At 45.3% G+C, this 23,537-nt stretch overlaps 1 protein-coding gene across 1 annotated transcript in view; it reads left to right on the top strand.

Annotated features, from left to right (window-relative positions):
* The window catches only part of SMO (smoothened, frizzled class receptor), a 30,928-nt gene continuing 7,391 nt past the window's right edge, over positions 1-23,537 (top strand). The window contains exons 1-6 of the mRNA XM_003407271.3: positions 1-328; positions 19,881-20,086; positions 20,755-20,964; positions 21,406-21,578; positions 21,921-22,140; positions 22,232-22,355. Coding sequence (XP_003407319.1) covers positions 1-328; positions 19,881-20,086; positions 20,755-20,964; positions 21,406-21,578; positions 21,921-22,140; positions 22,232-22,355 — 1,261 coding nt within the window. The remainder of the gene's footprint in view (positions 329-19,880; positions 20,087-20,754; positions 20,965-21,405; positions 21,579-21,920; positions 22,141-22,231; positions 22,356-23,537) is intronic.

Raw genomic sequence — 23,537 nt, 5'->3', positions numbered from 1 at the left:
ATGGCCGCTACCCGGCCCGCGCGGGGGCCAGCGCTCCCGCTCCTGGGGCTGCTGCTGCTGCTGCTGGGGGGCCGGGGCCGGGGGGCGGCCGGGAGCGGGAATGCGACCGGGTCTGGGCCGCGGGGCGCTGGCGGGAGCGCGAGGAGGAGCGCAGCCGCCACTGGCCCTCCGCGGCTGCTGAGCCACTGCGGCCGGGCGGCCCCCTGCGAGCCGCTGCGCTACAACGTGTGTCTGGGCTCGGCGCTGCCCTACGGGGCAACCTCCACGCTGCTGGCCGGGGACTCGGACTCCCAGGAGGAAGCGCACGGCAAACTCCTGCTCTGGTCGGGTAAGTGTGCCGGAGCGGGCCCAGGGGCTGCGGAGGTGGGGTGGAGACTGGTGCAAAGAGCAGGCTCAGGCCTGAGCTTTGGAGAGGACTCCGAGGGAGTGAGAGGGACACAGGCTAAAGCTTTGGAGCAGGTTACGTGCAGGAGGGGACCCTCGGTGATGGGGGCGGAGGAGGAGAGAGTGGAGGAGCCAGTCACAAAAGGCCTGAGCAGGGTAGGCGAGCAGAGGAAGCAGGGGAATGAGGGACCCGGAGGAGGGGCGCCAAGCTACAGGAAAGCATTTTAAAGAGAAGATGCTTCACTAAGTGCCACCTTGAGCTCGAGGGTCTCAGGGATTCAAGGAGGTGTTTAGACCCGGGGGGAGAGACAGGGAAATCGAGTTGGAGGGGAAAAAGGAAAGGATAGGGGTGGAGGAGGTTTAGGCATTTGAAGGGAGAAGAAGGTGGGGGGAAAGAATTGAGTGGAATCTGTGATGAAAATTAAAAGGTAACCAAAAAGTTGGAAAACTCTTGCCTTGGGAGACAGGAAGTCCAGATCTTGTCTTGCTTTCACACAAGATTTCAGTTTCGTCATCTGAAAAATGGGCATTCTGATCCTTGCCTGAGTTTGTGAAAGGATGAAATTATTGCACCAATTATTTTGTGTGTTCTTCGGAAGTTGGGATCCTTGGCCTGGTCAAGACTGCTGAAGGACCCTTAACTGTGGGATGCAGAGGGCCTGTGGATACTTCTAGAGCCCTCTCCTCAGGGTGGGTTTATGGCAGGGCCTGAAAAACTGCAGCCTGAACCCAAACAGGTCCTTCTTCAGCAGTATGGAATGGGTCGTCCCCACCTGCCCTCTGCTGGGCTGGGGACCTGGAGGTGTTGGGGAAGGGAAGTGGCCCTGTTGTTTCCGCTTCTGGCCAGTGTGATTCCAAAACTATCTTTGGAAAAGAAATCAAAAGCCAGGAGCAGACCTGGCAGCCTCCTTCTTTTGACGGCCCTAGGGTGCCTCATTTCGCAGCTCTGCTCCTGAGGAGGGAGGGTGTACGTAGGTGACCAGTCGTTGTTGGCATAGGCCATTAGACTTCTCAGGTCCTTTGCCGGGATGTTGGACGAGGCAGCATCGTTATCATTAGTGCGATGCCAGAGAAGGCATGTGGGGGATGGTATCCTTGTGGTGGAGCTGCAGTCTCCTATAGTCTCCAGTAGGGATCAGATTCAAAAATCAGCACATAAGGCAGAAGTCCTGTGTAATCCACAGTATCTTCGAAAATCCATGAATTACCCTAATGTGTGGTATATGTGATTTTGCCTATACACTCGTTTATGATAACATGTTTGTATAAATATGTAACGTATAGTAATGCATTGAAGACAGGAGTCCCTGGGTGGTGCAAATGGTTAAGCGCTCAGCAGCTAACCAAAAGATTGGTGGTTCATATCCGCCCAGAGGCACCTGGGAAGAAAGTCCCAGTGATGTGCTTCTGAAGGAGCATAGCAACTGAGAGCCTTATGGAGAGCAGCTCTACTCTGAAACGCTGGGACAGCCATGAGTTGGAATCGACTCAGTGGCAACTGGCTTGGTGTGGCTATACATACAAAATATAATTTTAGCCTTTAAAGTTACATCAGTGCAAAAGAGTGGAAGATTTAAATAGCGCAGTGGTTAAGAGCTCAGCAGTTAACCAAAAGGTTGGCAGTTTGAATCCACCAGCTGCTCCTTGGAAATCCTATGGGACAGTTCTACTGTGCCCTATAAAAGAAAAGATAAACAAGGTTCCTTTGAACACCATGTGAAATAAGCCTTGAGTTCCGGAACCAGCTGTATGAAAACCCTAAATCTTTCAGCACTAGAATCTCAATGAGTTCTGAGTTGTCCACACTATGAGAGGATATCTATCAGTTTACTTATTTTTCAAGGTCCACGGTTGAATTCTCCTAAGTGAAATGTGTATGTGATACTGCCCCTCTAGCTGCCATTACATCAAGGAGGAAGGGTATGAACCTCTTCCAGCCCACACTCTTGGGAGCTGCTGCTGAGCAGGAAAGTACATGAGTTAAAACCACGTAATTTTTGTTTCGCTCTGCTTCTGAGCACTGAGCTCAGGTTCGTTCGTTCGTTCGTTCATCTGAGCCCTTTTCTGCCTTGCCCCCTCATCCCTCAGCTCAGTCCTATTCTCACGTGGTTGGACTTTTGTGTGGTGGTCTGTGAAGTAGGACCAGAAGCAGGGGTTGGTGTGGCACTGAGTCAGTGAATGGGTAGAGTGAACCCGAGCCACTTCTCACAGCCAGGCCTTCAGCTGGGAGCCCTAGGCTGGTCGTCTGTCCTGTCCTGATGTAGTCAGCTTGATTTGGTGTCAGACATGGTTAGTATCACCTGGCTCTTGGAGATGGTTTTGTGGGTGAAAGATGAGGATGATCTAGATTGTCTTTCTCATCTGTAAACTTTTGAAGGTGGAGACCTGGTCTTCGCTTTTTTCGAAGCCTTAGAGTGCTGAGTACATGCCTCCCCTCATTCACTCAATTACATATTGAATGCTTGCTATGCAGTATTTATCCAAAAACCAAACCTGTTGCCGTAGAGTTGATTCTGACTCATAGTGGCTTTATAGGACAGAGTAGAACTGCCCCATAGGGTTTCCAAGGAGTGGCAGGTGGATTCGAACTACCGACCTTTTGGTTAGTAGTGGATCTCTTAACCACTGAGCTATAGGAGCACCTATATCTAGCAATATATATTACATATTGGGAGTCCTCTGGTGGTACAAATGGTTATTGATTGAAAGGAGGATGTAGTCCACCCAGAGGCACCTCAGAAGAAAGACCAGGCAATTACTTTAGAAAAAATCAGCCATTGGAAACCCTATAGGTTCTCTATGAGTCAGAATTGACTGGACCGCAGTGGGTTGTTTGTTTGTTTTTGAAACCATATGGAGCACAGGTCTACTCTGACACACATGGAGTCGCCGTGAGTTGGAGTGAACTCAGCAGCAACTGGTCAGGTTCTAGAGGATATAAAGATGAAGTCAGACAGGATCCCGCCATCAAGGGGAAGACAGACAGTTAAACAGACTGTAGCAATACCTGTGACAGAGTAGGGTGCTGAAGGAACACAAAGGACTTTGGGGAGCAAGGGAAGATTCCCCATAGGAACTGACATTTAACCCATGACTAGAAAAACAAGTAGGAATTCCCTGGGCCAAGGGAGGGTTGGGACAGAAGGGCTAGGAAGAGGAGACAGGATGTGCGAAGGTATATATAGACGTGAGAGGAGAGAGAGCTTGGTACTTGTAAAGAAGTATAAGAATTTCAGGAGACCTGGACCAAAGTGTGTGAGGGGTAGAGCTGTAAGAGTAAGGCCTAGAGAGTTAGACAGTGAAGGGATCCATACCCTGTATTGAGAAGTTTGGATTTTATCCAGAAGATAATGGGGAGCCATCAAAAGCCTTTAAGCAAGGGAGAAGAGTAATAATATTTGCATTTTAGAATGTTGTCTTTGGTGTTGTGCGAGGGAGCTGTGGGAGGAGGGAAAGCCTGGAACCTAGGATCCTGCTCAGGGGATGGTTGAAGTAGCCCAAGTGAGAGATGATGGCGGTCAGGACTTGGGCAGCAGAAAAGAGGAAGGGGAAAGATCCCAGAGAGTTTAAGAGGGAGAACCAATAAACCAAAAGAAAACCGAACCCAGTGCCGTCAATGCTGACTCATAACGACCCTATAGGACAGAGTAGAACTGCCCCATAGAGTTTCCAAGGAGCTCCTGACAGATTTGAACTGCTGACCTCTTGGTTAGCAGCTGTAGCACTTAACCACTACACCACCAGGTTGCTAATGAGTTGAACGTGGGGCAAGAGCGAGCAGGAGGATCCAGGTTTCCGGCTTGGATGAAAGGTGACATTTCCTTTCACTAAGAGAGACTGCTGGAGGAGGAGCCGGTGGGAAGAGAGCAGGGGCTGTTTTTGCCATGTGAGTGTTTTTATTGTGGTGAAATACACATAACAAAACATTGACCATTTTAACCATTTTTAAGTGTACGATTCAGTGACATTCATTACATTCATCATGTGCAACCATCAGCACTACCCATTTGCAAATGCGTTTTATCCCACCACACCCGGGTGGTGCAAACAGTTAACACACTCTGTTGCTCACCGAGAGGCTGGAGGTTTGAGTTCACGCGAAGGCACCGGAAGGAAGGCCTGGTGATCTACTTCTGAACGATCAGCCTTTGAAAACCCTATGTAGCACGTTTCCACTCTGACATACATTGGGTTGCCATGAGCTGGGGTCAGCTCGATGGCAACTGCTTTATACAGAAACTCTGTATTCCTTAAGTAGTAACTCCTCATTTCGCCTTCCTCCCAGCTGCTGATAAACCAAACCAAACCCACTGCCATCGAGCTGATTGCGATTCATAGTGACCCTGTAGGACAGAGTAGAACTGCCCCATAGGGTTTCCAAGGAGCAGCTGGACCTTTTGGTTAGCAGCTGAGTTTTTAACCACTGTGCATCCAGGTTTCCTTCAGCTGCTGGTAACCTCTAATAAACTTTTGTCTCTGCATTTGCCTGTTTTAAGTATTTCATATAAGTGGGGTCATACAGTATTTGTCCCTTTGTGTCATCCTGTATCAGAACTGCATTTCTCTTTATGGCTAAATCATATTCCACTGTGTGTATGTACCACATTTTGTCTAACCATTCACCTGTTGATGGACGCTCGGGTTGTTTCCACCTTTTGGCTGTTGTGAATAATGCTCTTGTGAACCTTGGCGTACAGGATCTGTTTATGTCTCTGCTTTGAAGTCTTTTGAGTGTATACCTAGGAGTGGAATTGCTGGGTCATACGGTAATTCAGTGTGTAGCTTTTTGAGGAACTGCCAAATTGTTTTCCACGGTGGCTGCACCACTTTGCAATCCCACCAGCAATGGATGAGGGTTTCAATTCCTCCACCTCCTCGCCAACGTTTATTTTCCATTTTTCTCCTGTTAGCCTTCCTAGTGGGTGTGTGGCCCTGTGAATTTGAAGTGCTTGTGGCACAGTGGTTAAGAGCTACAGCTGCTAACCAAAAGGTCAGCACTTTGAATCCATCAGCTGCTCCTTGGAAACCCTTTGGCGCGGTTCTGCTCTGTCCTGTAGGGTCGCTATGAGTCAGAATCGACTCGATGACAACGGGTTCGTTGTTGTTGTTTTTTTTTTTTTTTAATAAGACATTTAAGTACAGGTGCTTAGCAGGTCTGGAAATATGAGGGGGCGAAGAAAGATGGCCACTAGGTGCTTCATTGGCCCAAGAACTGAGGCTTTAGGAGGATGCTATTGGGTGTAGAAGTTTCTAGATCAGGCTGGGCCAATTTCTAGGTCTATATAGAACTTAGGCCTCTCCTATATCTTTAAACTCTGTCCACTTGGGCTTCTTCTGCCAGTCAGCATCCCTCTGCATTACAGCTTACTATTTCCCCTCCCAGGCATTCCAAGCTGACCAGACAGACATAAAGTCCAGGCCATGGTCCAGCTTAGGCCAACTCGGATTTGGTAGATGGGGAAAAAAAAGGATAGAGGCCTGCAGCTGGCGAGGGCAACACATCCCTGAGAGCCAGCACGTAGCCCTTCCTCACCGACCACTGCTGTGCTCAGCGGGTGCACCTGGGCATATGGACCCTGTCGCCCACCTGGTGCAGCCAGTAGAAGGAGACAGAGAAGCTGGGAAGGAATTTCTCGTTGGCGTCCCAGACATGGAGTTGAGAGCTGAGAGGAGGACTGTTGTTTTGGTAATGGTGGGTTATCTGCGGAGACTGTTCAGGAAAAATTTCCTTACAGGTTTCTGAAACCTAACTGATAACTAGAATCAGTTAAAACAAATTTTTTTTTGAGAGTAGAGATGTACAGAAAAACACTCAGGGATGCGAGCTCTCATTTCTGCTACAGATTTTTAACTTTCTTAGTTGTGAAATAAAACACATATACAGAAAAATGTATAAAACACAGGTGTTCATCAGTTGCCATCAAGTCAATCCTGACTCAAGGTGACTCCGAGTGTGTCAGATTAGAACCGCTCCATAGGGTTTCCAATGGCTGATTTTCAAAAGCAGATCACCAGGCCTTTCTTTCGAGGATCCTCTAGGTGGACTCAAACCTCCAACCTTTCAGTTAACAGGAGGGGTGCTTTAACCATTTGTACCACCCAGGGACTCCAAACACGGATATACTGAATCTAGAAACCCAACACTGCCACCCCCCCCAGGACCCTCCCTCTTTGGTCTTTCCCTATCAGGCCCCCGCCCCAAAAGTACCCATCATCTTGGCATTTTTTGACAACCATTTGCTTGTTTTTCTGTATAGTTTTACCACCTAGGTGTGGAATCCCTGAACAGTGTATTTCAGTTTTGCATGTTTTCAAACTTTATACAAATGGAATCATGCTATGTGTATTTTTTTGTCTTGCTTATTTTACTTTACATTATTTTGTAAGATTCATCCATCTTATTGTAGCTGATCATTTTCATTGCCGAATAATTCATTGTATGAATATGATGAATGTAACCCACGGCTGTCAAGTTGATTCCGACTCATAGTGATCCTATAGGACAGGGTAGAACTGCCCCATAGGGTTACCAAGCCTGTAAATCTTTAAAGAAGCAGACCTCACCTTTCTCCCACGGAGCGGCTGGTGGGTTCGAACATCTGGCCTTCCGGTTATCAGCTGAGCCCTTTAACCACTAGGGCTTCATAATGAAGATACCAAAATTTATTTATCCATTTTGCTGTTGTTAAACGTTTAGGTTGTCTCAGTTTTTCTCTACCCCGAAGAACATTACTGTAAGCATTCGTTTATGTGTATTCTGGTGCACGTGGCATTAAGTTTCCCGTGCACAATGGAACAAAACACTGCTGAGTCCTGCGCCATGCCCATGATGGGTTGTAGATAAAACCAAAAAACCAAACCCACCGCTGTTGAGCCTATTCCGACTCATAGCGACCCTATAGGACAGAGTAGAACTGCCCCATAGGGTTTCCAAGGAGCGCCTGGTAGATTTGAACTGCCGACCTTTTGGTTAGCAGCCATAGCTCTTAACCACTACACCGCCAGGGTCATAGATAGACGATGGAAACCTGTTTAGCATCACAGCAACATGCAGTCCTTCACTGACAATTGGGTAGCGGCTGCAGTTGAGGTACGTTGGCTGGGAATTGAATCTAGACCTCCTGTGTGGAAGGGGAGAATTCTGCCACTGAACCACCAATACCCTGAGGTACATACTTGTTGTTAGGAGCCATCGAGTTGGTTCTAAGTCATAGCGACCCCACGTACTACAGAACGAAACACTGCCTGGTCCTTTGCCATGCCCACACTTTTTATACTTAAGCCCATTGTTGTAGCCACTGTGTCAGTCCATCTCGTTGAGGGTCTTTCTCTTTTTTGCTGACCCTGTACTCTACCAAGCATGATGTCCTTATCCAGGGACTGATCCCCCCTAATAACATGTCCACAGTATGTAAGATGCAGTCTATCCACCCTTGGTTCTAAGGAGCATTGTGGTTGTACTTCTTCCAAGACAGATTTGTTAATTCTTTTGGCAGTCCATGGTATGTTCAATATTCTTCGCCAACACCACAATTTAAAGGCGTCAATTCTTCTTCGGTCTTTTTTATTCATTGCCTGGCTTTCGCATGGGTAAGATGCGATTGAAGATACCATGGCTTGGGTCAGGCGCACCTTAGACTTCAGGATGACATCTTTGCTTTTCAACACTTTAAAGTGGTCTTTCGCAGCAGATTTGCCCAACACAATGCGTCTCTTGTTTTCTTGACTGCTGCTTCCATGAGTGTTGATTGTGCATCCAAGGTACATACTTAGAGGAGTGGAATTGCTAGTAGGGTGTATGCACCTTCTGCTTTACTAGATAATGTCAGACTGTTTTGCAAAGTGGTTGTACCAGCTTACACTCCCATTAACTGTCTCATAGAAGAGTCACCATCGCTCTATATGATTCCCCTCGTGGTACTGTCAGCCCTTAAAAGTTTTGCCAGTGTAGGGGCTATGTTGTGGTATGTATTTGCGGTTTTACTTTGCATTTCCCGGATTTCTATTGAGGTTTAACACCTTTTCAAATGTTTACTAGCCATTTGGGTTTCTTTTGTGAATTGTCTGTTCAAACTATTGGCTCATTTTTAATAGATCCATCTGTCATTTTCATAAGATTTGTAGAAGTTATTTATATATTCTGGATACAAATCCTTTATTGATTATATGTATTGAAAATATATTCTATTCTATAGCTTGCCTTTCATTCTTTTTATGTATCTTCTGTTGAACAGTGATTCTGAACTTTAAGGGAGTCATTTAACTTTTCTTTTATGGCTAATGTTTTTTTGTGTCTTGCTTAAAAAAAAAAAAAATTTCCTACCTCGAAGTCATGAAGTTAATTTTGTGTTATCTTTATAGATTTTCCTGTCAGTTGATTTTTGTACAAATCTAGTTTCACATATATTGACCCAGCATCATTTGTTAAAAAGGACATCTTTTCTCCACCAGTCTGTCATAAATCGAGTGTATGTATGTTTACTTTTTTCTGGGATCTTTATTCTGTTCCATAGGTCTATTCGTCTACTCCTTGCCAATATCACACAATTTTAATTACCGTATCTTTGTAGCACGGTTCTTAACTTTCTTTGAGCCATGGGCCCTTTTGGCAGTCTGGTAACACCTATGGACCTCTTCTCAGTATACTATTTTTAAATGCATAAAGTAAAACACATAAGTTTTTTTTTTTAAGCTCATAGGATTAACAAAGGAAATGAATTCTATTGAAATGCAGTTATCAAAATATGCAAAAAAATTTGTGACACAATAATATATGTGCTTCTTTATTAATACATTTTTTTAGTGCAGGTCTACCAGGACCAATTGCCACTGAGTTGGCTTCAACTCATGGAGACCCCATCCATGTGTGTTTAGAGTAGAACTCTGCTCCATAGGGTTTTCAATGGCTGACTTTTTTTTTTTTTTTTTAATTTTACTTTACATGAAGGTTTACAGAGAAACTAGTTTCTCATTAAACAATACACGTATTGTTTTGTGACACTGGTTGCCAACCCCACGACGTGTCAACACTCTCCCCTTCTAGACCTTGGGTTCCCCATACCAGCTTTGCTGTCACCTCCTTCCTTCTGGTGCTAGCTCCTGGGCTGGTGTGCCCATTTAATCTTGTTTTGTTTTATGGGCCTGTTTAGGGTGAACCTCAGGAGTGACTTCATTACTGAGTTGTAAGCGTGTCCGGGGACCATACTCTTGGGGTTTCTCCAATCTCTGTCAGACCAGTAAGTCTGGTCTTTTTTTGTGTGTGCGTGTTAGAATTTTGTTCTACATTTTTCTTCAGCTCTGTCCAGAACTCTCTGTTATGATCCCTGTCAGAACGGTTGGTGGTGGTAGCCGAGCACTGTCTAGTTGTGCTGGACTCAGTCTGGTAGAGGCTGTGGCAGTTGTGGTTCATTAGTCCTTTGGCTTAATTTTTGCCTTGTGTCTTTGGTTTTCTTCATTCTCCCATGCTCCAGACAGGGTGAGACCAGTGGAGTATCTAAGATGGCCACTTACAAGCTTTTAAGACTCCAGACGCTACTCATCAGTGACTTATTTTTTCGAAGTAGGTCGTCAGGCACCTCAGGATGGACTCAAATCTCCAACCTTTTGGTTAGCAGCTGAGCGCATTAACATTGCCCCACCTAGGGACTCATGACCGCTGTAACTTTGAAGTGTTGATGAACACTAACAATATATGAAGGTATCTGCAACCAAAATACCTGCAGTATCCATATGTGACAGAGTCACGGATACTGCTAACATTCCTGTTGTATGTTGCTTACATATATGGTTGAAAGAAATGCTAGAATTAAGTTAGGTGTAGTTTTTTCCGATCTAGGTTCATAAAAAAAATATGGACCCCTGAAATTACTCCATCAACCTCTTGAAATCTGTTTTATAGTAAATCGGTATCTTGTAGAGAGTCTGCACTATTTTTTGAGCCTTTGTATTTTAATATAAAAATACTCTTTGACGATATTGATGAGGACTACATGGAATACATAGATTCATTTTTAAAATTTGGCGTCTTTGCAATATCGAGTCTTCTAATCACCGAACATTTGTATATTTCTGTACATTTAGATCTTCTTCCATTTTCTCAATACTTTTTACAGTTTTCTGCACAGAATCCTTACATATCGTTTGCTAGATTTACTTGTAGAAACTTGTTATTTTTTTATCCTATTGAAATGGTATGTTTAATACTTATTTCACTTTCTGTTTGTTACTAGTGGATAGAAATACAATTGATGTGGAATCCGGTAAACTTGCTAAATTTGTTCTACACTTATAGTCTTATTATTTATGAATAATGACAGTTTTGTATCTATCTTTTCAAGCCTTTTTTTATCTTTTACTTATTTTTATTGCCTTACTGCCCTAGCTAAGGCCTTCAGTACAGTGTTCCATAGAAGTGGTGATAACAGCAATGCCCTTGGCTCTTTCTGGATTTCAAAAGGGAAGCTTTTCCACCCTTCACCATTAAATACATTTGCTATAGGTTTCCTGTAGTTCTCCTTCTCCAAATAAAGATGTTTTCATCTATTCCTAATCTGCCAATTCTTCTTTTTATTCTGTACGAGTGGTGAATTTTATCAAGTCCTTTTCCTGCAGCTACTAAGATAATCATACGCTTTTTCTCCTTTAATATATTAACATGGCAGATTGCATTGACTGAATTTGCTAATGTTAAACCAATCTTAGAATAATGGTTCTCAAACTTGACCGGTAATCCAAATCACACAAGCAAAAAATCTTTTTAAAGGTCTAGATCAAATTGTGGCAAATGTTATTTTAAAAGTCTGTGACTGTAAAAAATGCAGACTAATGCTATTACATCTGTGTACCTATGTTTTCTTTTTACTTCGTATCCTATTAAAATAAATAAAATAATGCCGATAAAGTTGATGACCCTGTCTTTGCCTTTGCAGTTTCACTCCCTTTTCTCCTCCTCTAGGGAACGCTCCCTGTCCTAGTAAGTTACATATATATATATATAAGGTTAATTAGTTTTTATAAATAGGTAGTATATACACCTAGTATAAAATATAAGAGGAACGACATGCTACAACATGGATGAACCTTGAAAACTTTATGCTGAGTGAAATAAGTCCGGCACAGAAGGACAAATATCGTATGATCCCACGTATGTGAAATATCTAAAATTGGCAAGTGTATAGAGACCAGAGTTTATGACTGGTTTAAGGGGGTGGGGAGGGATGGAGGAGGAAAGGAGGACTCAGTGCTTAGGGGACAGTGAGCCTCCGTTAAGGTGATGGAAGAATCTGGGAACTGACAAGGGCGATGGCTGAATAGCATGATGAACAAAGTTAGTATCACTGAACCATACCTGCGGAGATTGTTGAAATGGCCAATGTTTTGTTTTATCTGTATTTACCACAATAAAAAAAAAAAATTTTTAAGAAAAAGAAAAAAAATACAAGAGAAACGAAAATTCTGCTTCTAGAGCTCTGCTGTAGAGTCTATGTGCTGAACAAATAACTTGAGAAGCTGGACTATATGAAGAATGGGGCATCAGGATTGGAGGAAGACTCATTAACAACCTGTGACATGCAAATAAAACAACCTTGCTTGCTGAAAGCAAAGAGGACTTGCAGCACTTACTGGTGAAGAGCAAAGACCACAGCCTTCAGTATGGATTACACCTCAATGTAAAGAAAACAAAAGTCCTCACAACTGGACCAATAAGCAACATCATGATAAATGGAGAAAAGATTGAAGTTGTCAAGGATTTCATTTTACTTGGATCCACAGTCAATGGCCACGGAAGCAGCAGTGAAGAAATCAAATGACATATTTGCATTGGGCAAAAATGCAAAAGTGGTAAAGTGTTAAAAAGCAAAGATGTCACCTTAAGGACTAAGGTTCTCCTGACCCAGTCATGGTATTTTCAATCACCTTATAGCATGGAAAAGCTGAATAACAAATAAAGAAGACCAGAAGAGAATGAATGCCTTTGAATTATGACTTTGGTGAAGAATATTGAATGTACCATGGACTCCAGAAGAATGAACAAGTCTGTCTTGGAGGAAGTACAGCCAAAATTCTCCTTAGAAGCCAGGATGGTGAGACTTGGTCTCACGTACTTAGGACATGTTGTCAGGAGGGACCAGTCCCTGGAGAAGGACATCATGCTTGGTAAAATAGAAGGTTAGCAAAAAAGAGGAAGACCCTCAATGAGATGGATTGACACAGTGGCTGCAACAATAGGCTCAAACATAACAACAATTGTGAGGATGGCGCAGGACCAGGCAGTGTTTCGTTCTGTTGTACATTGGGTTGCTGTGAGGCAGAGCTGATTTGACGGTGCCTAAGAGTCAGAATTGACTCAATGGCAATGGGTTTGGTTTTGGGGTTTTTAATAACAATATTTCTGAAGCTACTCATTTCCACTCCCCCCGCTACCTATTTCCCCTCCCCAGAGGCAAACACCGATACCCTTCTAGAGATAGCCAACATATGTATAAACGTAGATGTGCCCTAATCTCGTCCCTCCAAACAGGAGCGTTCTCTGCTGACTGTTCTGCATTTGAGACTATCCATTAACAATGGATACAGATAACTGTATTTTGGAGACCATTCCATTTCAGTGCATAGAGTCCTACCCTGAATACAGTTCTATTATAATGATGTATGATATTTCATTTAATTGTTCTATTGCTGGATAAGTATTCAGACTTTCTACTGTTTTATAGTTACAAACAATGCTGTAATAACCATATATATTTGTAAAAATGTACAGTGGAATTGCTAGGTTAAGTTTTTTTTTTTAATAGTGTTTTTTTTTTAATTTATTTATTGTGCTTCAGGGGAAAGTTTACAAATCAAGTCAGCCTCTCATACAAAAAGTTATACATACCTTGCTTCGTAGTTCTAGCTGTTCTCCTCTTAATGAGACAGCACATGCCTCCTCTCCACACTGTATTCCCCGTGTCCATTCAACCAGCTCTTGTCCCCCTCTTCCTTCTCATCTCACCACCAGACAGAAGTTGCCCACATAGTCTCAAGTGTCTATTTGAGCAACGAAGTTCGCGCCTCACCAGCATCATTGTCTATCTTATAGTCCAGGCCAATCCCTGTTTGTAGGGTTGGTTTTGGCAATAGTTCCAATCTTGGGCTGTCAAAGGGTCCGGGGTCCATGACGGTCAGGATCCCTCCAGTCTCAGTCAGACCATTAAGTCTGGTCTTTTTACGAGAATTTAAGATCTGCATCCCACTGTTCTCCTGCTCCATCAGGGATTCTCTGTTTTGTTTCCTGTCAGGGCAGTGATTGGTGGTAGCCAGGCACCATCTAGTTCTTCCGGTCTCAGGCTGATGGAGCCTGTGGTTTATGTGGTCTTTTCTGCCTTGGGCTCATATTTACCTTGTGTCTTTGGTGTTCTTCATTCTTCTTTGCTCCGGGTGGGTTGAGACCAATTTATGCATCTTAGATGGCCACTTGCTAGCATTTAAGACCCCAGATGCCTCTTACCAAAGTGGGATGCAGGACGTTTTCATAATACATCTGATTATGCCAGTTGACCTAGATGTCCTCTGAAACCATGGTCCCCAGACCCCGATCCCTGCTACTCTGGCCTTTGAAGTGTTTGGTTGTATTCAGGAAACTGCTTTTGGTTTAGTCTCGTTGTACTGACTATCCCTGTGTTGTGTGTTGCCCTTCCCTTCACCAAAAAAAAATTCATGTCTACTGTCTGGTTAGTGACTGTCCCTCTCCCTACCTGCCCACCCTTGTAACCATCAAAGAATATTTTCTTCCGTGTTTAAACTTTGTCTAGAATTCTTATAATAGTGGTCTCATACAATATTTGTCCTTTTGCAGTTGATTAATTTCACTCAGCGTAACGCCTTCCAGATTCCTCCATGTTATGAAATGTTTCACAGATTCATCATTGTTCTTAATCATTGTGTAGTATTCCATTGTGTGAATATACCATAATTTACGTATCCATTCATCCATTGATGGGCACCTTGGTTGCTTCCATGTTTTTGCTATTGTAAACAGTGCTGCAGTAAACATGGGTGTGCATATATCTGTTCGTGTGAAGGTTTTTATTTCTTGAGGGTATATTCCAAGGAGTGGAATTGCTGGGTTGTATGGTAGTTCTATTTCTAGCTTTTTAAGGAAGCACCAAATTTCCAAAGTGGTTGTACCATTTTACATTCCCACCAGCAGTATATAAGTGTTCCAGTCTCTCCACAACCTCTCCAGCATTTATTATTTTGTGTTTTTTGGATTAATGCCAGCCTTGCTGGAGTGAGAATCTCATTGTAGTTTTGATTTGCATTTCTCTAAGAGCTAAAGATCGTGAACATTTCCTCATGTATCTATTAGCAGCCTGAATGTCTCCTTTGGTAAAGTGCCTATTCATAATCTTTTGCCCATTTTTTAATTGGGTTATTTAACTTTCTGTTGTTGAGTTTTTGCAGTATCATGTAGATTTTAGAGATAAGGTGCTGATCAGAAATGTCATAGCTAAAAACTTTTTCCCAGTCTGTAAGTAATCTTTGTACTCTTTTGGTGAAGTCTTTGGATGAGCGTAGGTGTTTTATTTTTAGGAGCTCCCAGTTGTCTAGTTTTCCTTCTACATTGTTAGTAATGTTTTGTATACTGTTTATGCCATGTATTAGGGCTCCTAGCATTGTCCCTATTTTTTCTTCCATGATCTTTATCATTTTAGATTTTATATTTAGGTCTTTGATCCATTTTGAGTTGGTTTTTGTGCATGGTTTGAGGTATGGGTCTTGTTTCATTTTTTGCAGATGGATATCCAGTTATGCCAGCACCATTTGTTAAAGAGACTGTTTTTTCCCCATTTAACAGACTTTGGGCCTTTGTCGAATTTCAACTGCTCATATGTGAATGGATTTATGTCTGAATTCTCAATTCTGTTCCATTGGTCTATGTATCTGTTGTTGTACCAGTACCAGGCTGTTTTGACTACTATGGCCGTATAATATGTTCTAAAATCAGGTAATGGGAGGCCTCCCACTTTGTTCTTCTTTTTTTAGTAATGCTTTACTTATCTGAGGCCTCTTTCCCTTCCATATGAAGTTGATGATTTGTTTCTCCATCTCATTGAAAAATGTCACTGGTATTTGGATCAGAATTGCATTGTATCTATAGATTGCTTTGGGTAGAATAGGCATTTTTACAATATTGAGTCTTCCTATCCACGAGCAAGGTATGTTTTTCTGCTTATGTAGGTCTCTTGGTTTCTTGCAGTAGTGTCTTATAGTTTTCTTTGTATAGGTCTTTTACGTCTCTGTTTAGATTTATTCGCTAGGTTAAATTTTTTTCGATAATGCCAAATAGTCTGTACAAGTGTTTACTCATTTTTATTCCTACCAATAATCTATAAAAGTGCCAGGTTCCCCTACACTCTCATCAGTATAGTCTTTTAAATTTTTTTTATGTCTACCACTCTAGAAGTTAAAAATGATAGCTTATTGTGGTTTTAGTGTGTATTTTTTTTTTATCAGAAGTGAGGTTGAGCATCTCTTTATGTGTTGAAAAGTCACTGGTTTTGTTTCGGTGTGATTTGTTCTGTTTGTGCCTTCTGTCAATTTTTCTACGTTATTGTTGGGTGCAGTCCAGTCGATTCCAACTCAGAGCGACCCGATGTGACGGAGTAGGGTTGCTATGAGTCGGAATCAACTCAAAGGCCACAGGTATAGGTTGTTTTTTTTTAGTATTTCTCATTGACTTTAGAGAAGCTTCGTGTATATAAGGAAATTAGCTCTTTACTTGTGATATGTATCGGAAATATATTTTCTCAGTTTGTTGCTTTATGATTTTTGTTGTTTTTACCCTACTGAATTTATCTATTTTTCTGAAGTCTTTTCAGTCTTTTATTTCATAGCTCTGGGGTTTTGTGTTGTATTTCAAAGGGTCTTCTCCATGCCAAGGTCTAAATAACCGTTTCCCATGTCCTCTTCTTGTACTTTAATGTTTATTTTTTTTATTAATGATGTAATTATTTTTGATCCATCTGGAACTTATTTTGATGTAGTGAAGGGGTAAGGATCCAACTTATTTTTATCCTAGATGGATCCCTAATCATCCTTTAAGATTTATGTAATAATCTGCCTTTTCCTTGGGGGATTTCTTTTTTAAAGTCAGAAATAGAGTATTTATTTAAATGAAAGTAAGCACTGGTGGCATAGTGGTTAAGAGCTATGTCTGCTAACCAAAAGGTCGGCAGTTCACATCCACCAGGCGCTCCGTGGAAACCCTATGGGGCAGTTCCACTCTGTCCTGTAGGGTCGCTATGAGTCGGAATCAACTTGACGGCAACGGCTATTTGAATGAAAACAAATTACAAAATTTTAAAAGTTGATAATTACCATGAATATCACAAAATCCAAGAAAATTACATAATATTTTTATTAATTAAGTGCCTGATGCTCCTCTAGAATACATTTTACTCTAGGGAACTCCACCCCCCATTTAAAATTTATTGTTTAATAAACATACAGTAAAGTTCACTTTTTTGGTTGTAGCGTTCTATGAGTTTTGATAAATGCATAGAGTTATATAAATGGCCACCACAATCAAGATGTAGAACAGTCTCATTACCCCTAAATATTCCCTTGTACTGCCGCTTTGCAGGTAAGCCCCCCCTCCCCCATCCCTGTCAGCTACCTGACCCGCTCAGTCGAAAATTCTGAGGGCGGACCTTCCGCCTCACCCAAACCCCCGCCTAGAGTGATAAAATTTCCCCAGGTGTTTCTGACTTGAGCCTTGCTTGGTAAGTGTTGCCTGAGGATATTGCTTCTTCTGAGGCAGAAGCTTGCTCTCCAGCCCTGGAGTTGCTCTGTCTCTGTCAAGATGAGTCCTGTAAGCCGTAGGAGGTCTCTGACAAGTAATAACAGCTAGCAGTTACTGAGTGCTTACTCTATGACAGGTACTCTGCTAAGCACGTTTAATACCTTATCTCATTCTTCACAACAGTTCCATGAAGTAACTCTATCACCCCCACTTTACAGATGAGGAACTGAGGCTGGAGACAGAGATTAAGTAATTTACCCAAGATCACACATCTAGGAAGTGGGAAAGCCAAGATTTTGACGCAGGCAGGCCAGTCACAGTGTCCATGCTCCTTATATATTGTTGTTGTTGTTAGGTGCTGTCGAGTTGAGGTTTTTTGGGGTTTTTTACCTTATTGATCATTATTTATTTATTTATTGTTCTTTAGGTGAAAGTTTACAGCTCAAGTTAATTTCTCATCCAAAAATTTATACACGTATTGTTTTGTGACATTAGCTGCAATCCCCACAATGTGACAGCACACTCCCCCTTTCCACTCCGTGTTCCCTATGTCCATTCAACCAGTTCCTGTCCCTGCCTTCTCATCCTGCTTCTGGACGGGAGCCACTCGGAATCTTGTGTATCTCATTGAACTAAGAAGCACACTCCTCAGGTGTGTTACTGTTTTATAGTCCTGTCTAATCTTTGTCTGAAGAGTGAGCTTCAGGAATGGTTTCAATTCTGGGTTAACAGAGCATTCGGGGGCCATAGTTTCAGGGGTTCCTCCAGTCTCTGTCAGACCATTAAGTCTGGTGTTTTTACTTGAATTTGGCCGGGACTTTCCATTGTGTTCCCTGTCAGGGCAGTCATTGGTGATAGCCAGGCACCATCTAGTTCTTGTGGTCTCAGGCTGGTGGAGTCTCTGGTTTACGAGTTGATTTTGATTCATAGCGACCCCATGTGACAGAGTAGAACTGCCCCATAGGGTTTCCTAGGCTGTAGTCTTTAAAACAGGAGCAGATCGTCAAGTCTTGCTCCTTCAGAGCTGCTGGTGGATTTGAACCACCGACCTTTTGGTTAGCAGCCGAGCACTTAACCATTGCACCCTTAGGGCTCCTTTCTTATATACATATTGTTGTTGTTTGCCATAGAGTTGATTCCGACTCATAGTGACCTTATGGGACAGAGTAGAGCTGCTCCATAGGGTTTCCAAGGCTGTAATCTTTATGGGAGCAGATCCTTATATATTACCTCTCCCAGTCTGGCCGTGTGACAGTCACCCATGTTGGCAGTCACCTCAGAAGCTTCTCCTAATACAACTTCCTGCTTGAGAAATGGGTGCTCTTGGAGCAGGGGTGATTTACAGAATGCAAAGTAAGCCCAGCTACTGGGCTGAGCAGGGTGGAAGCCTGGGCTAAGGCAGGGGTGTGGGGAGGCCTTGGCCCATTTCTACCTTGCTGACCACGCCTTTCCTCCCTCTGTGCTGGACAGAGCCTCCTCTGTTTCTCTCCATCTGATTTCCTGTTTCCTCCTCTGGCTTTGGAGTACCTGGCTCCTCTGACTACCTCTTCTTAAGCTCCCACCTCTTCTCTATCTCACCTCAGCCTGGTAAGAGGAATGAGGGTTCTGGGGGTCTGGGCGTGGGGCAACCTGGTTCTGGTGCATGGACTCCAGAAGGGGTGGAGTCCACCGCCCTCTGCCCCTAGGAGAGGGCAGAAGGTTTTAAGAATGGGCCTGAAAATGGAAGCCTACGTGGGGCTCTTAGCCAGAGGGGCTACCCCTCCATAGCAGCCACTGGGAATGGAGGCCACTTTAACTGGGTTATAATGTGTGCACAGAAAAGTATACAGATGATAGGCTTGATTTTCACAGAGTGAACCCACCCGTATAGCCAGTACCAGATCACAAAATAGAACGTTACCAGCAGCCCGGAAGTTCTTCTTCAGGCCCTCTCCTGAAGGGGCTCTACTGGCAGGGCTTAGGGATGCTAAATATCCTGTAATGCATGGGACAGCCCTACAATGCATGTGACAGTCCTACGATGCATGGGACTGTCCTGTGATACATGGGACAGTCCTGCGATGCATGGGACATTCCTGCAATGCCTGGAACAGCCCTGCAATGCACAGGACAGCTCTGCAATGCATGGGACAGTCCTGCAATGGATGGGACAACCCTATAATGCATGGGACAGTCCTGCAATGCATGGGACAACCCTACAATGCATGGGACAGTCCTGCAATGCACAGGACAGCCCTGCAATGCACGGGACAGTCCTGTGATGAGTGGGACAGTCCTGCAATGGGTGGGACAGTTGTGTGGTGTGCGAGACAGTTGTGTGGTGTGTGAGACACTCGTGCGGTGTGTGGGACAGTCGTGCGGTGTGTGAGACAGTCATGCGGTGTGTGAGACAGTCGTGCAGTGTGTGGGACAGTCCTGTGACGCATGGGACGGTCCTGCAATGGGTGGGACAGTCCTGCAGTGGGTGGGACAGTGCTGTGATGCATGGGACAGTTCTTCTGCGATGCATGGCACAGCCCTGCAGCATGAAGAATTGGCCTGCCCAAATGCCCTGGTGAAAAACACTGTGCCTGACAGCTCTGAGCAGTAAGAGCCTGTGGTGTGGCAAAGAGAGATACCTGGGGCCTGGGGGGACAGGGGTGTGGCTGTGGCTGTGGTCAGAATGAAGAGGGGTCTTCACCCCAGTGTGTCCACACTCTTGCTACCGCAGGCCTCCGGAACGCCCCTCGCTGCTGGGCAGTGATCCAGCCCCTGCTATGTGCTGTGTACATGCCCAAGTGCGAGAATGACCGAGTGGAGCTGCCCAGCCGCACCCTCTGCCAGGCCACCCGCGGCCCCTGTGCCATCGTGGAGAGGGAGCGGGGCTGGCCCGACTTCCTGCGCTGCACCCCCGATCACTTCCCCGAAGGCTGTCCGGTGAGTGCCCTGTGGAGGTGAGTCCTGGGCTCCAGGCTGGGCAGTACCAAGCACAGGGCAGGGCCCAGCCTGAGGCACAGCCAGGCTGCCTAGAGCCTGGTTCCTGGAGCCCTGGGTCCATGACCATGGGGTCCACAGGCCACAGACCCAACTGCAGCTCACCATCTGGGTCAGTCTTCCAGGGATTATCTATTTATAGAAGGTGATTTGTGCCCAGAAAATATGTTCTGAGCGCTCACTCTGTTAGATGTTGGGGGGTACAGGAGTCCAGGGTGACAGGAACCTACCTATCCTCTAGAAGGTTATAGTATATTTGGGAGTCAAGGCACACACATGTAGAACAATGAGAGACACCAAGATGAGGTGTGATCTAGTCCTGAGTGGCGAGGGATAGATCACAAATATAATGATATTTATTATTATTTACTACATGCCAAATGCTATTATAATCATTTTACATATTCAACCTTAAAATAACACCATGAAGTAGACATTGTTATCTTATAGATAGGGAAACCGAGGTACAGAGCAGTCAAATAGTTTGCCCAAGGTTACACAGCCACTCAGTGGCGAGGCTGGGACTGAAATCCTGCAGCCTGTCTCCAGAGCCCCTCGCTCTGAGCCCCCCTTCCCGTCTTGCACTGTCTCCTCCTGCTCCCTGATGCTAGAATGAGGTGCAGAACATCAAATTCAACAGTTCGGGCCAGTGTGAGGCTCCGCTGGTTCGGACGGACAACCCCAAGAGCTGGTACGAGGACGTGGAGGGCTGCGGGATCCAGTGCCAGAACCCGCTCTTCACGGAGGACGAGCACCAGGACATGCATGTCTACATCGCTGGCTTCGGCGCCGTCACAGGCCTCTGCACGCTCTTCACGCTGGTCAGCCGGGGCAGGCCATGGGCAGGTGGGCGGGTGGGGATCAGGCGAGAGGCCGCAGGGGCCAGGAGACCCTCGGCCCGTAAAGTCAGGGGGAGCCCAGTTGTCAGGGGGAGAGGCAGGATCTGGGTGGGGGTCTCCAGGGAAGGGTCATGATGAGGGAAGTGTAGGAGTCCCTGGGTGTCGCTGGGCTACTAACAGAAAGGTTGGCCAGTCGAATCCTCCTAGAGATGCCATGAAGCAAGGCCTGGTGATCTGCATCTGAAAGGTCACACTGTGAAGAACCCTATGGAATACAGTTCTACTCTGCACACATGGGGTCACCATGAGTCGGAATTAACTGCGTTAGGCAACTACTGGTTGTTTTTTGGGGGGTCAGACTAGGGCATCTGAGGCAATACAATAGCCCGAGCCTCAAAGGACAGGCCCCACTTCTTTCTCTAGGCCACGTTTGTTGCTGACTGGCGGAATTCGAATCGCTACCCTGCAGTCATTCTCTTCTACGTTAATGCGTGTTTCTTCGTGGGCAGCATTGGCTGGCTGGCCCAGTTCATGGACGGTGCCCGCCGGGAGATTGTCTGCCGGGCAGATGGCACCATGAGGCTTGGGGAACCCACGTAGGTGTTTTGGGGGCCCAGAGGTGAAGGTGGGGGAGAAGGGCTGCAGTGTGTGTCTCACACAGAACAGGGAGGTGGACCCATATCTGAGATTTCAGTGTGGGGTTCCACTCTGTCTCCTTGCACCCCAAATCAGAGTGTTTTGATCTCAGCGCCAGGACTTTGGTGGTTTGCATCTGTTCAGAAGGGCATTTTTGTATCCTCTTCAAATCTGACCTGGGTCCTGTCTCCTAGGGGACCTCCAGACCTTAGAAGCCAAGGGTCTGGGGACAGGGTAGGAGGCCTGGTAGAGGGAGTCTGGAATGACCTCCCCAGGTGACACCTTCCCACATGTCTGCACAGCTCCAATGAGACCCTGTCCTGCGTCATCATCTTTGTCATTGTCTATTATGCCCTGATGGCTGGCGTGGTCTGGTTTGTGGTCCTCACCTATGCCTGGCACACCTCCTTCAAAGCCCTAGGCACCACCTACCAGCCTCTTTCAGGCAAGACCTCCTACTTCCACCTGCTCACATGGTCACTCCCGTTTGTGCTCACTGTGGCCATCCTTGCTGTGGCCCAGGTAAGTGACTGGGAGGTGCTGGGGCCTGAGTAGGATGGGCCTGAGTAAAGCAGCCAGTGACCACCTCTGCCTTCCCCCCCTCTTGCTACAGGTGGATGGGGACTCCGTGAGCGGCATCTGTTTTGTGGGCTACAAGAACTACCGATACCGCGCTGGCTTTGTGCTGGCCCCCATTGGCCTGGTGCTCATTGTCGGAGGCTACTTCCTCATCCGAGGTGAGGCAGCAGAAATGTACAGAGCACCTGCTATGTGTAGTTAGGAGCTAGGTCCTCAGCCAGCCCATATGGGCCTGGGTGCGTAGGAGAAGGAGGCGCCCTCTCCAGGTGGCCACAGCACCTCAGACACTCAGTGTGGGACTGGCACATTTGTGCTGGCCAGAAAAATGTGCTTGTTTCTCTAGAGCCTGTGCCAGGACTCACAGCTCAATGAGTGGAGCTTGAGTTCGTTTCAGCACTGGCCACCCCTGGTCCAGGTGCTCTTGTGTGGAGACCACCCAGAGAAACCTCCCCGGTCCACACGGACCAGCTTGGGGCCATTCGTATATGTGTAGGGGTGTGTGTGCGCACATGAGTTTTGTGTATACTCCCAAATCTTTTGGGGCTGTTTCTCAGCTCCCCACAACACACACAGTTCCTCACCCACAGATTCATCGTTCCCTAGTTTCCCCGTCTCCACCCGAAACCTCCACGATAAGCCTAGGTATCCACGTAGCTTTTCGTGTTGGTTGTTTTTGTTTGTTTGTTTTTTGTAAACTTCCGTTTCCTCACCCTGCGCTCTCAGCCTTCTTTCTGATCAGCCACGTCTTGTTCCTCTTCGTGGCAGTATGTTTGAGCCTCTGGTGTATGTTTTGTATCTCTGCTGTCCCGTGTGGTGGCCACTAGTCACATGGGGCTCTTGGGCACCTACAGTGAAACTGGTCCAAACTGAGCTGTGCTTAGGTGTAGAATTCCCACTGCTTTTCAGAGACTTAATACCAAAAAGAGACTGTAGAATAGCTCATTAATATTTGTTGTATTGATTACATGTTGAAATGATAATACTTTGGATATATAGGGTTTATAAAATACATTAAGATTCATTTCACTTGTTTTTGTTTACGTGGCTACTAGAAAATTTAAGATGATGTGTGTGGCTCACGTTGTATTTCCACTGGGTGGCACTCTTCTGGAGTCTGTTTCATGCCTTTTCTGTCAGAGCAGCTTTGGCCTTGAAGCCTTACTTAGGGCGGCTGGGCTAGGACCGAGCCTCCCTCTCTTTTTGACTGTATGTCAGGGCTGTATCCCAATCACCCCAGTCCATGGCAGATCTCCACGAGCCGACTCTCCATTTCTCCAGTGTCACAAGTTCCCCGAGCACAAGAGTAACCAGACCTAGGACTTCAGGGCCACGGGACCCTT

The sequence above is a fragment of the Loxodonta africana genome, chromosome 8 (genome assembly GCF_030014295.1).
Source record: "Loxodonta africana isolate mLoxAfr1 chromosome 8, mLoxAfr1.hap2, whole genome shotgun sequence".
In the NCBI taxonomy this organism is placed as follows: Eukaryota; Metazoa; Chordata; class Mammalia; order Proboscidea; family Elephantidae; genus Loxodonta; species Loxodonta africana.
Note: the sequence above shows the minus strand (reverse complement) of the source record. Positions and strands in the feature narration are given on the sequence as shown.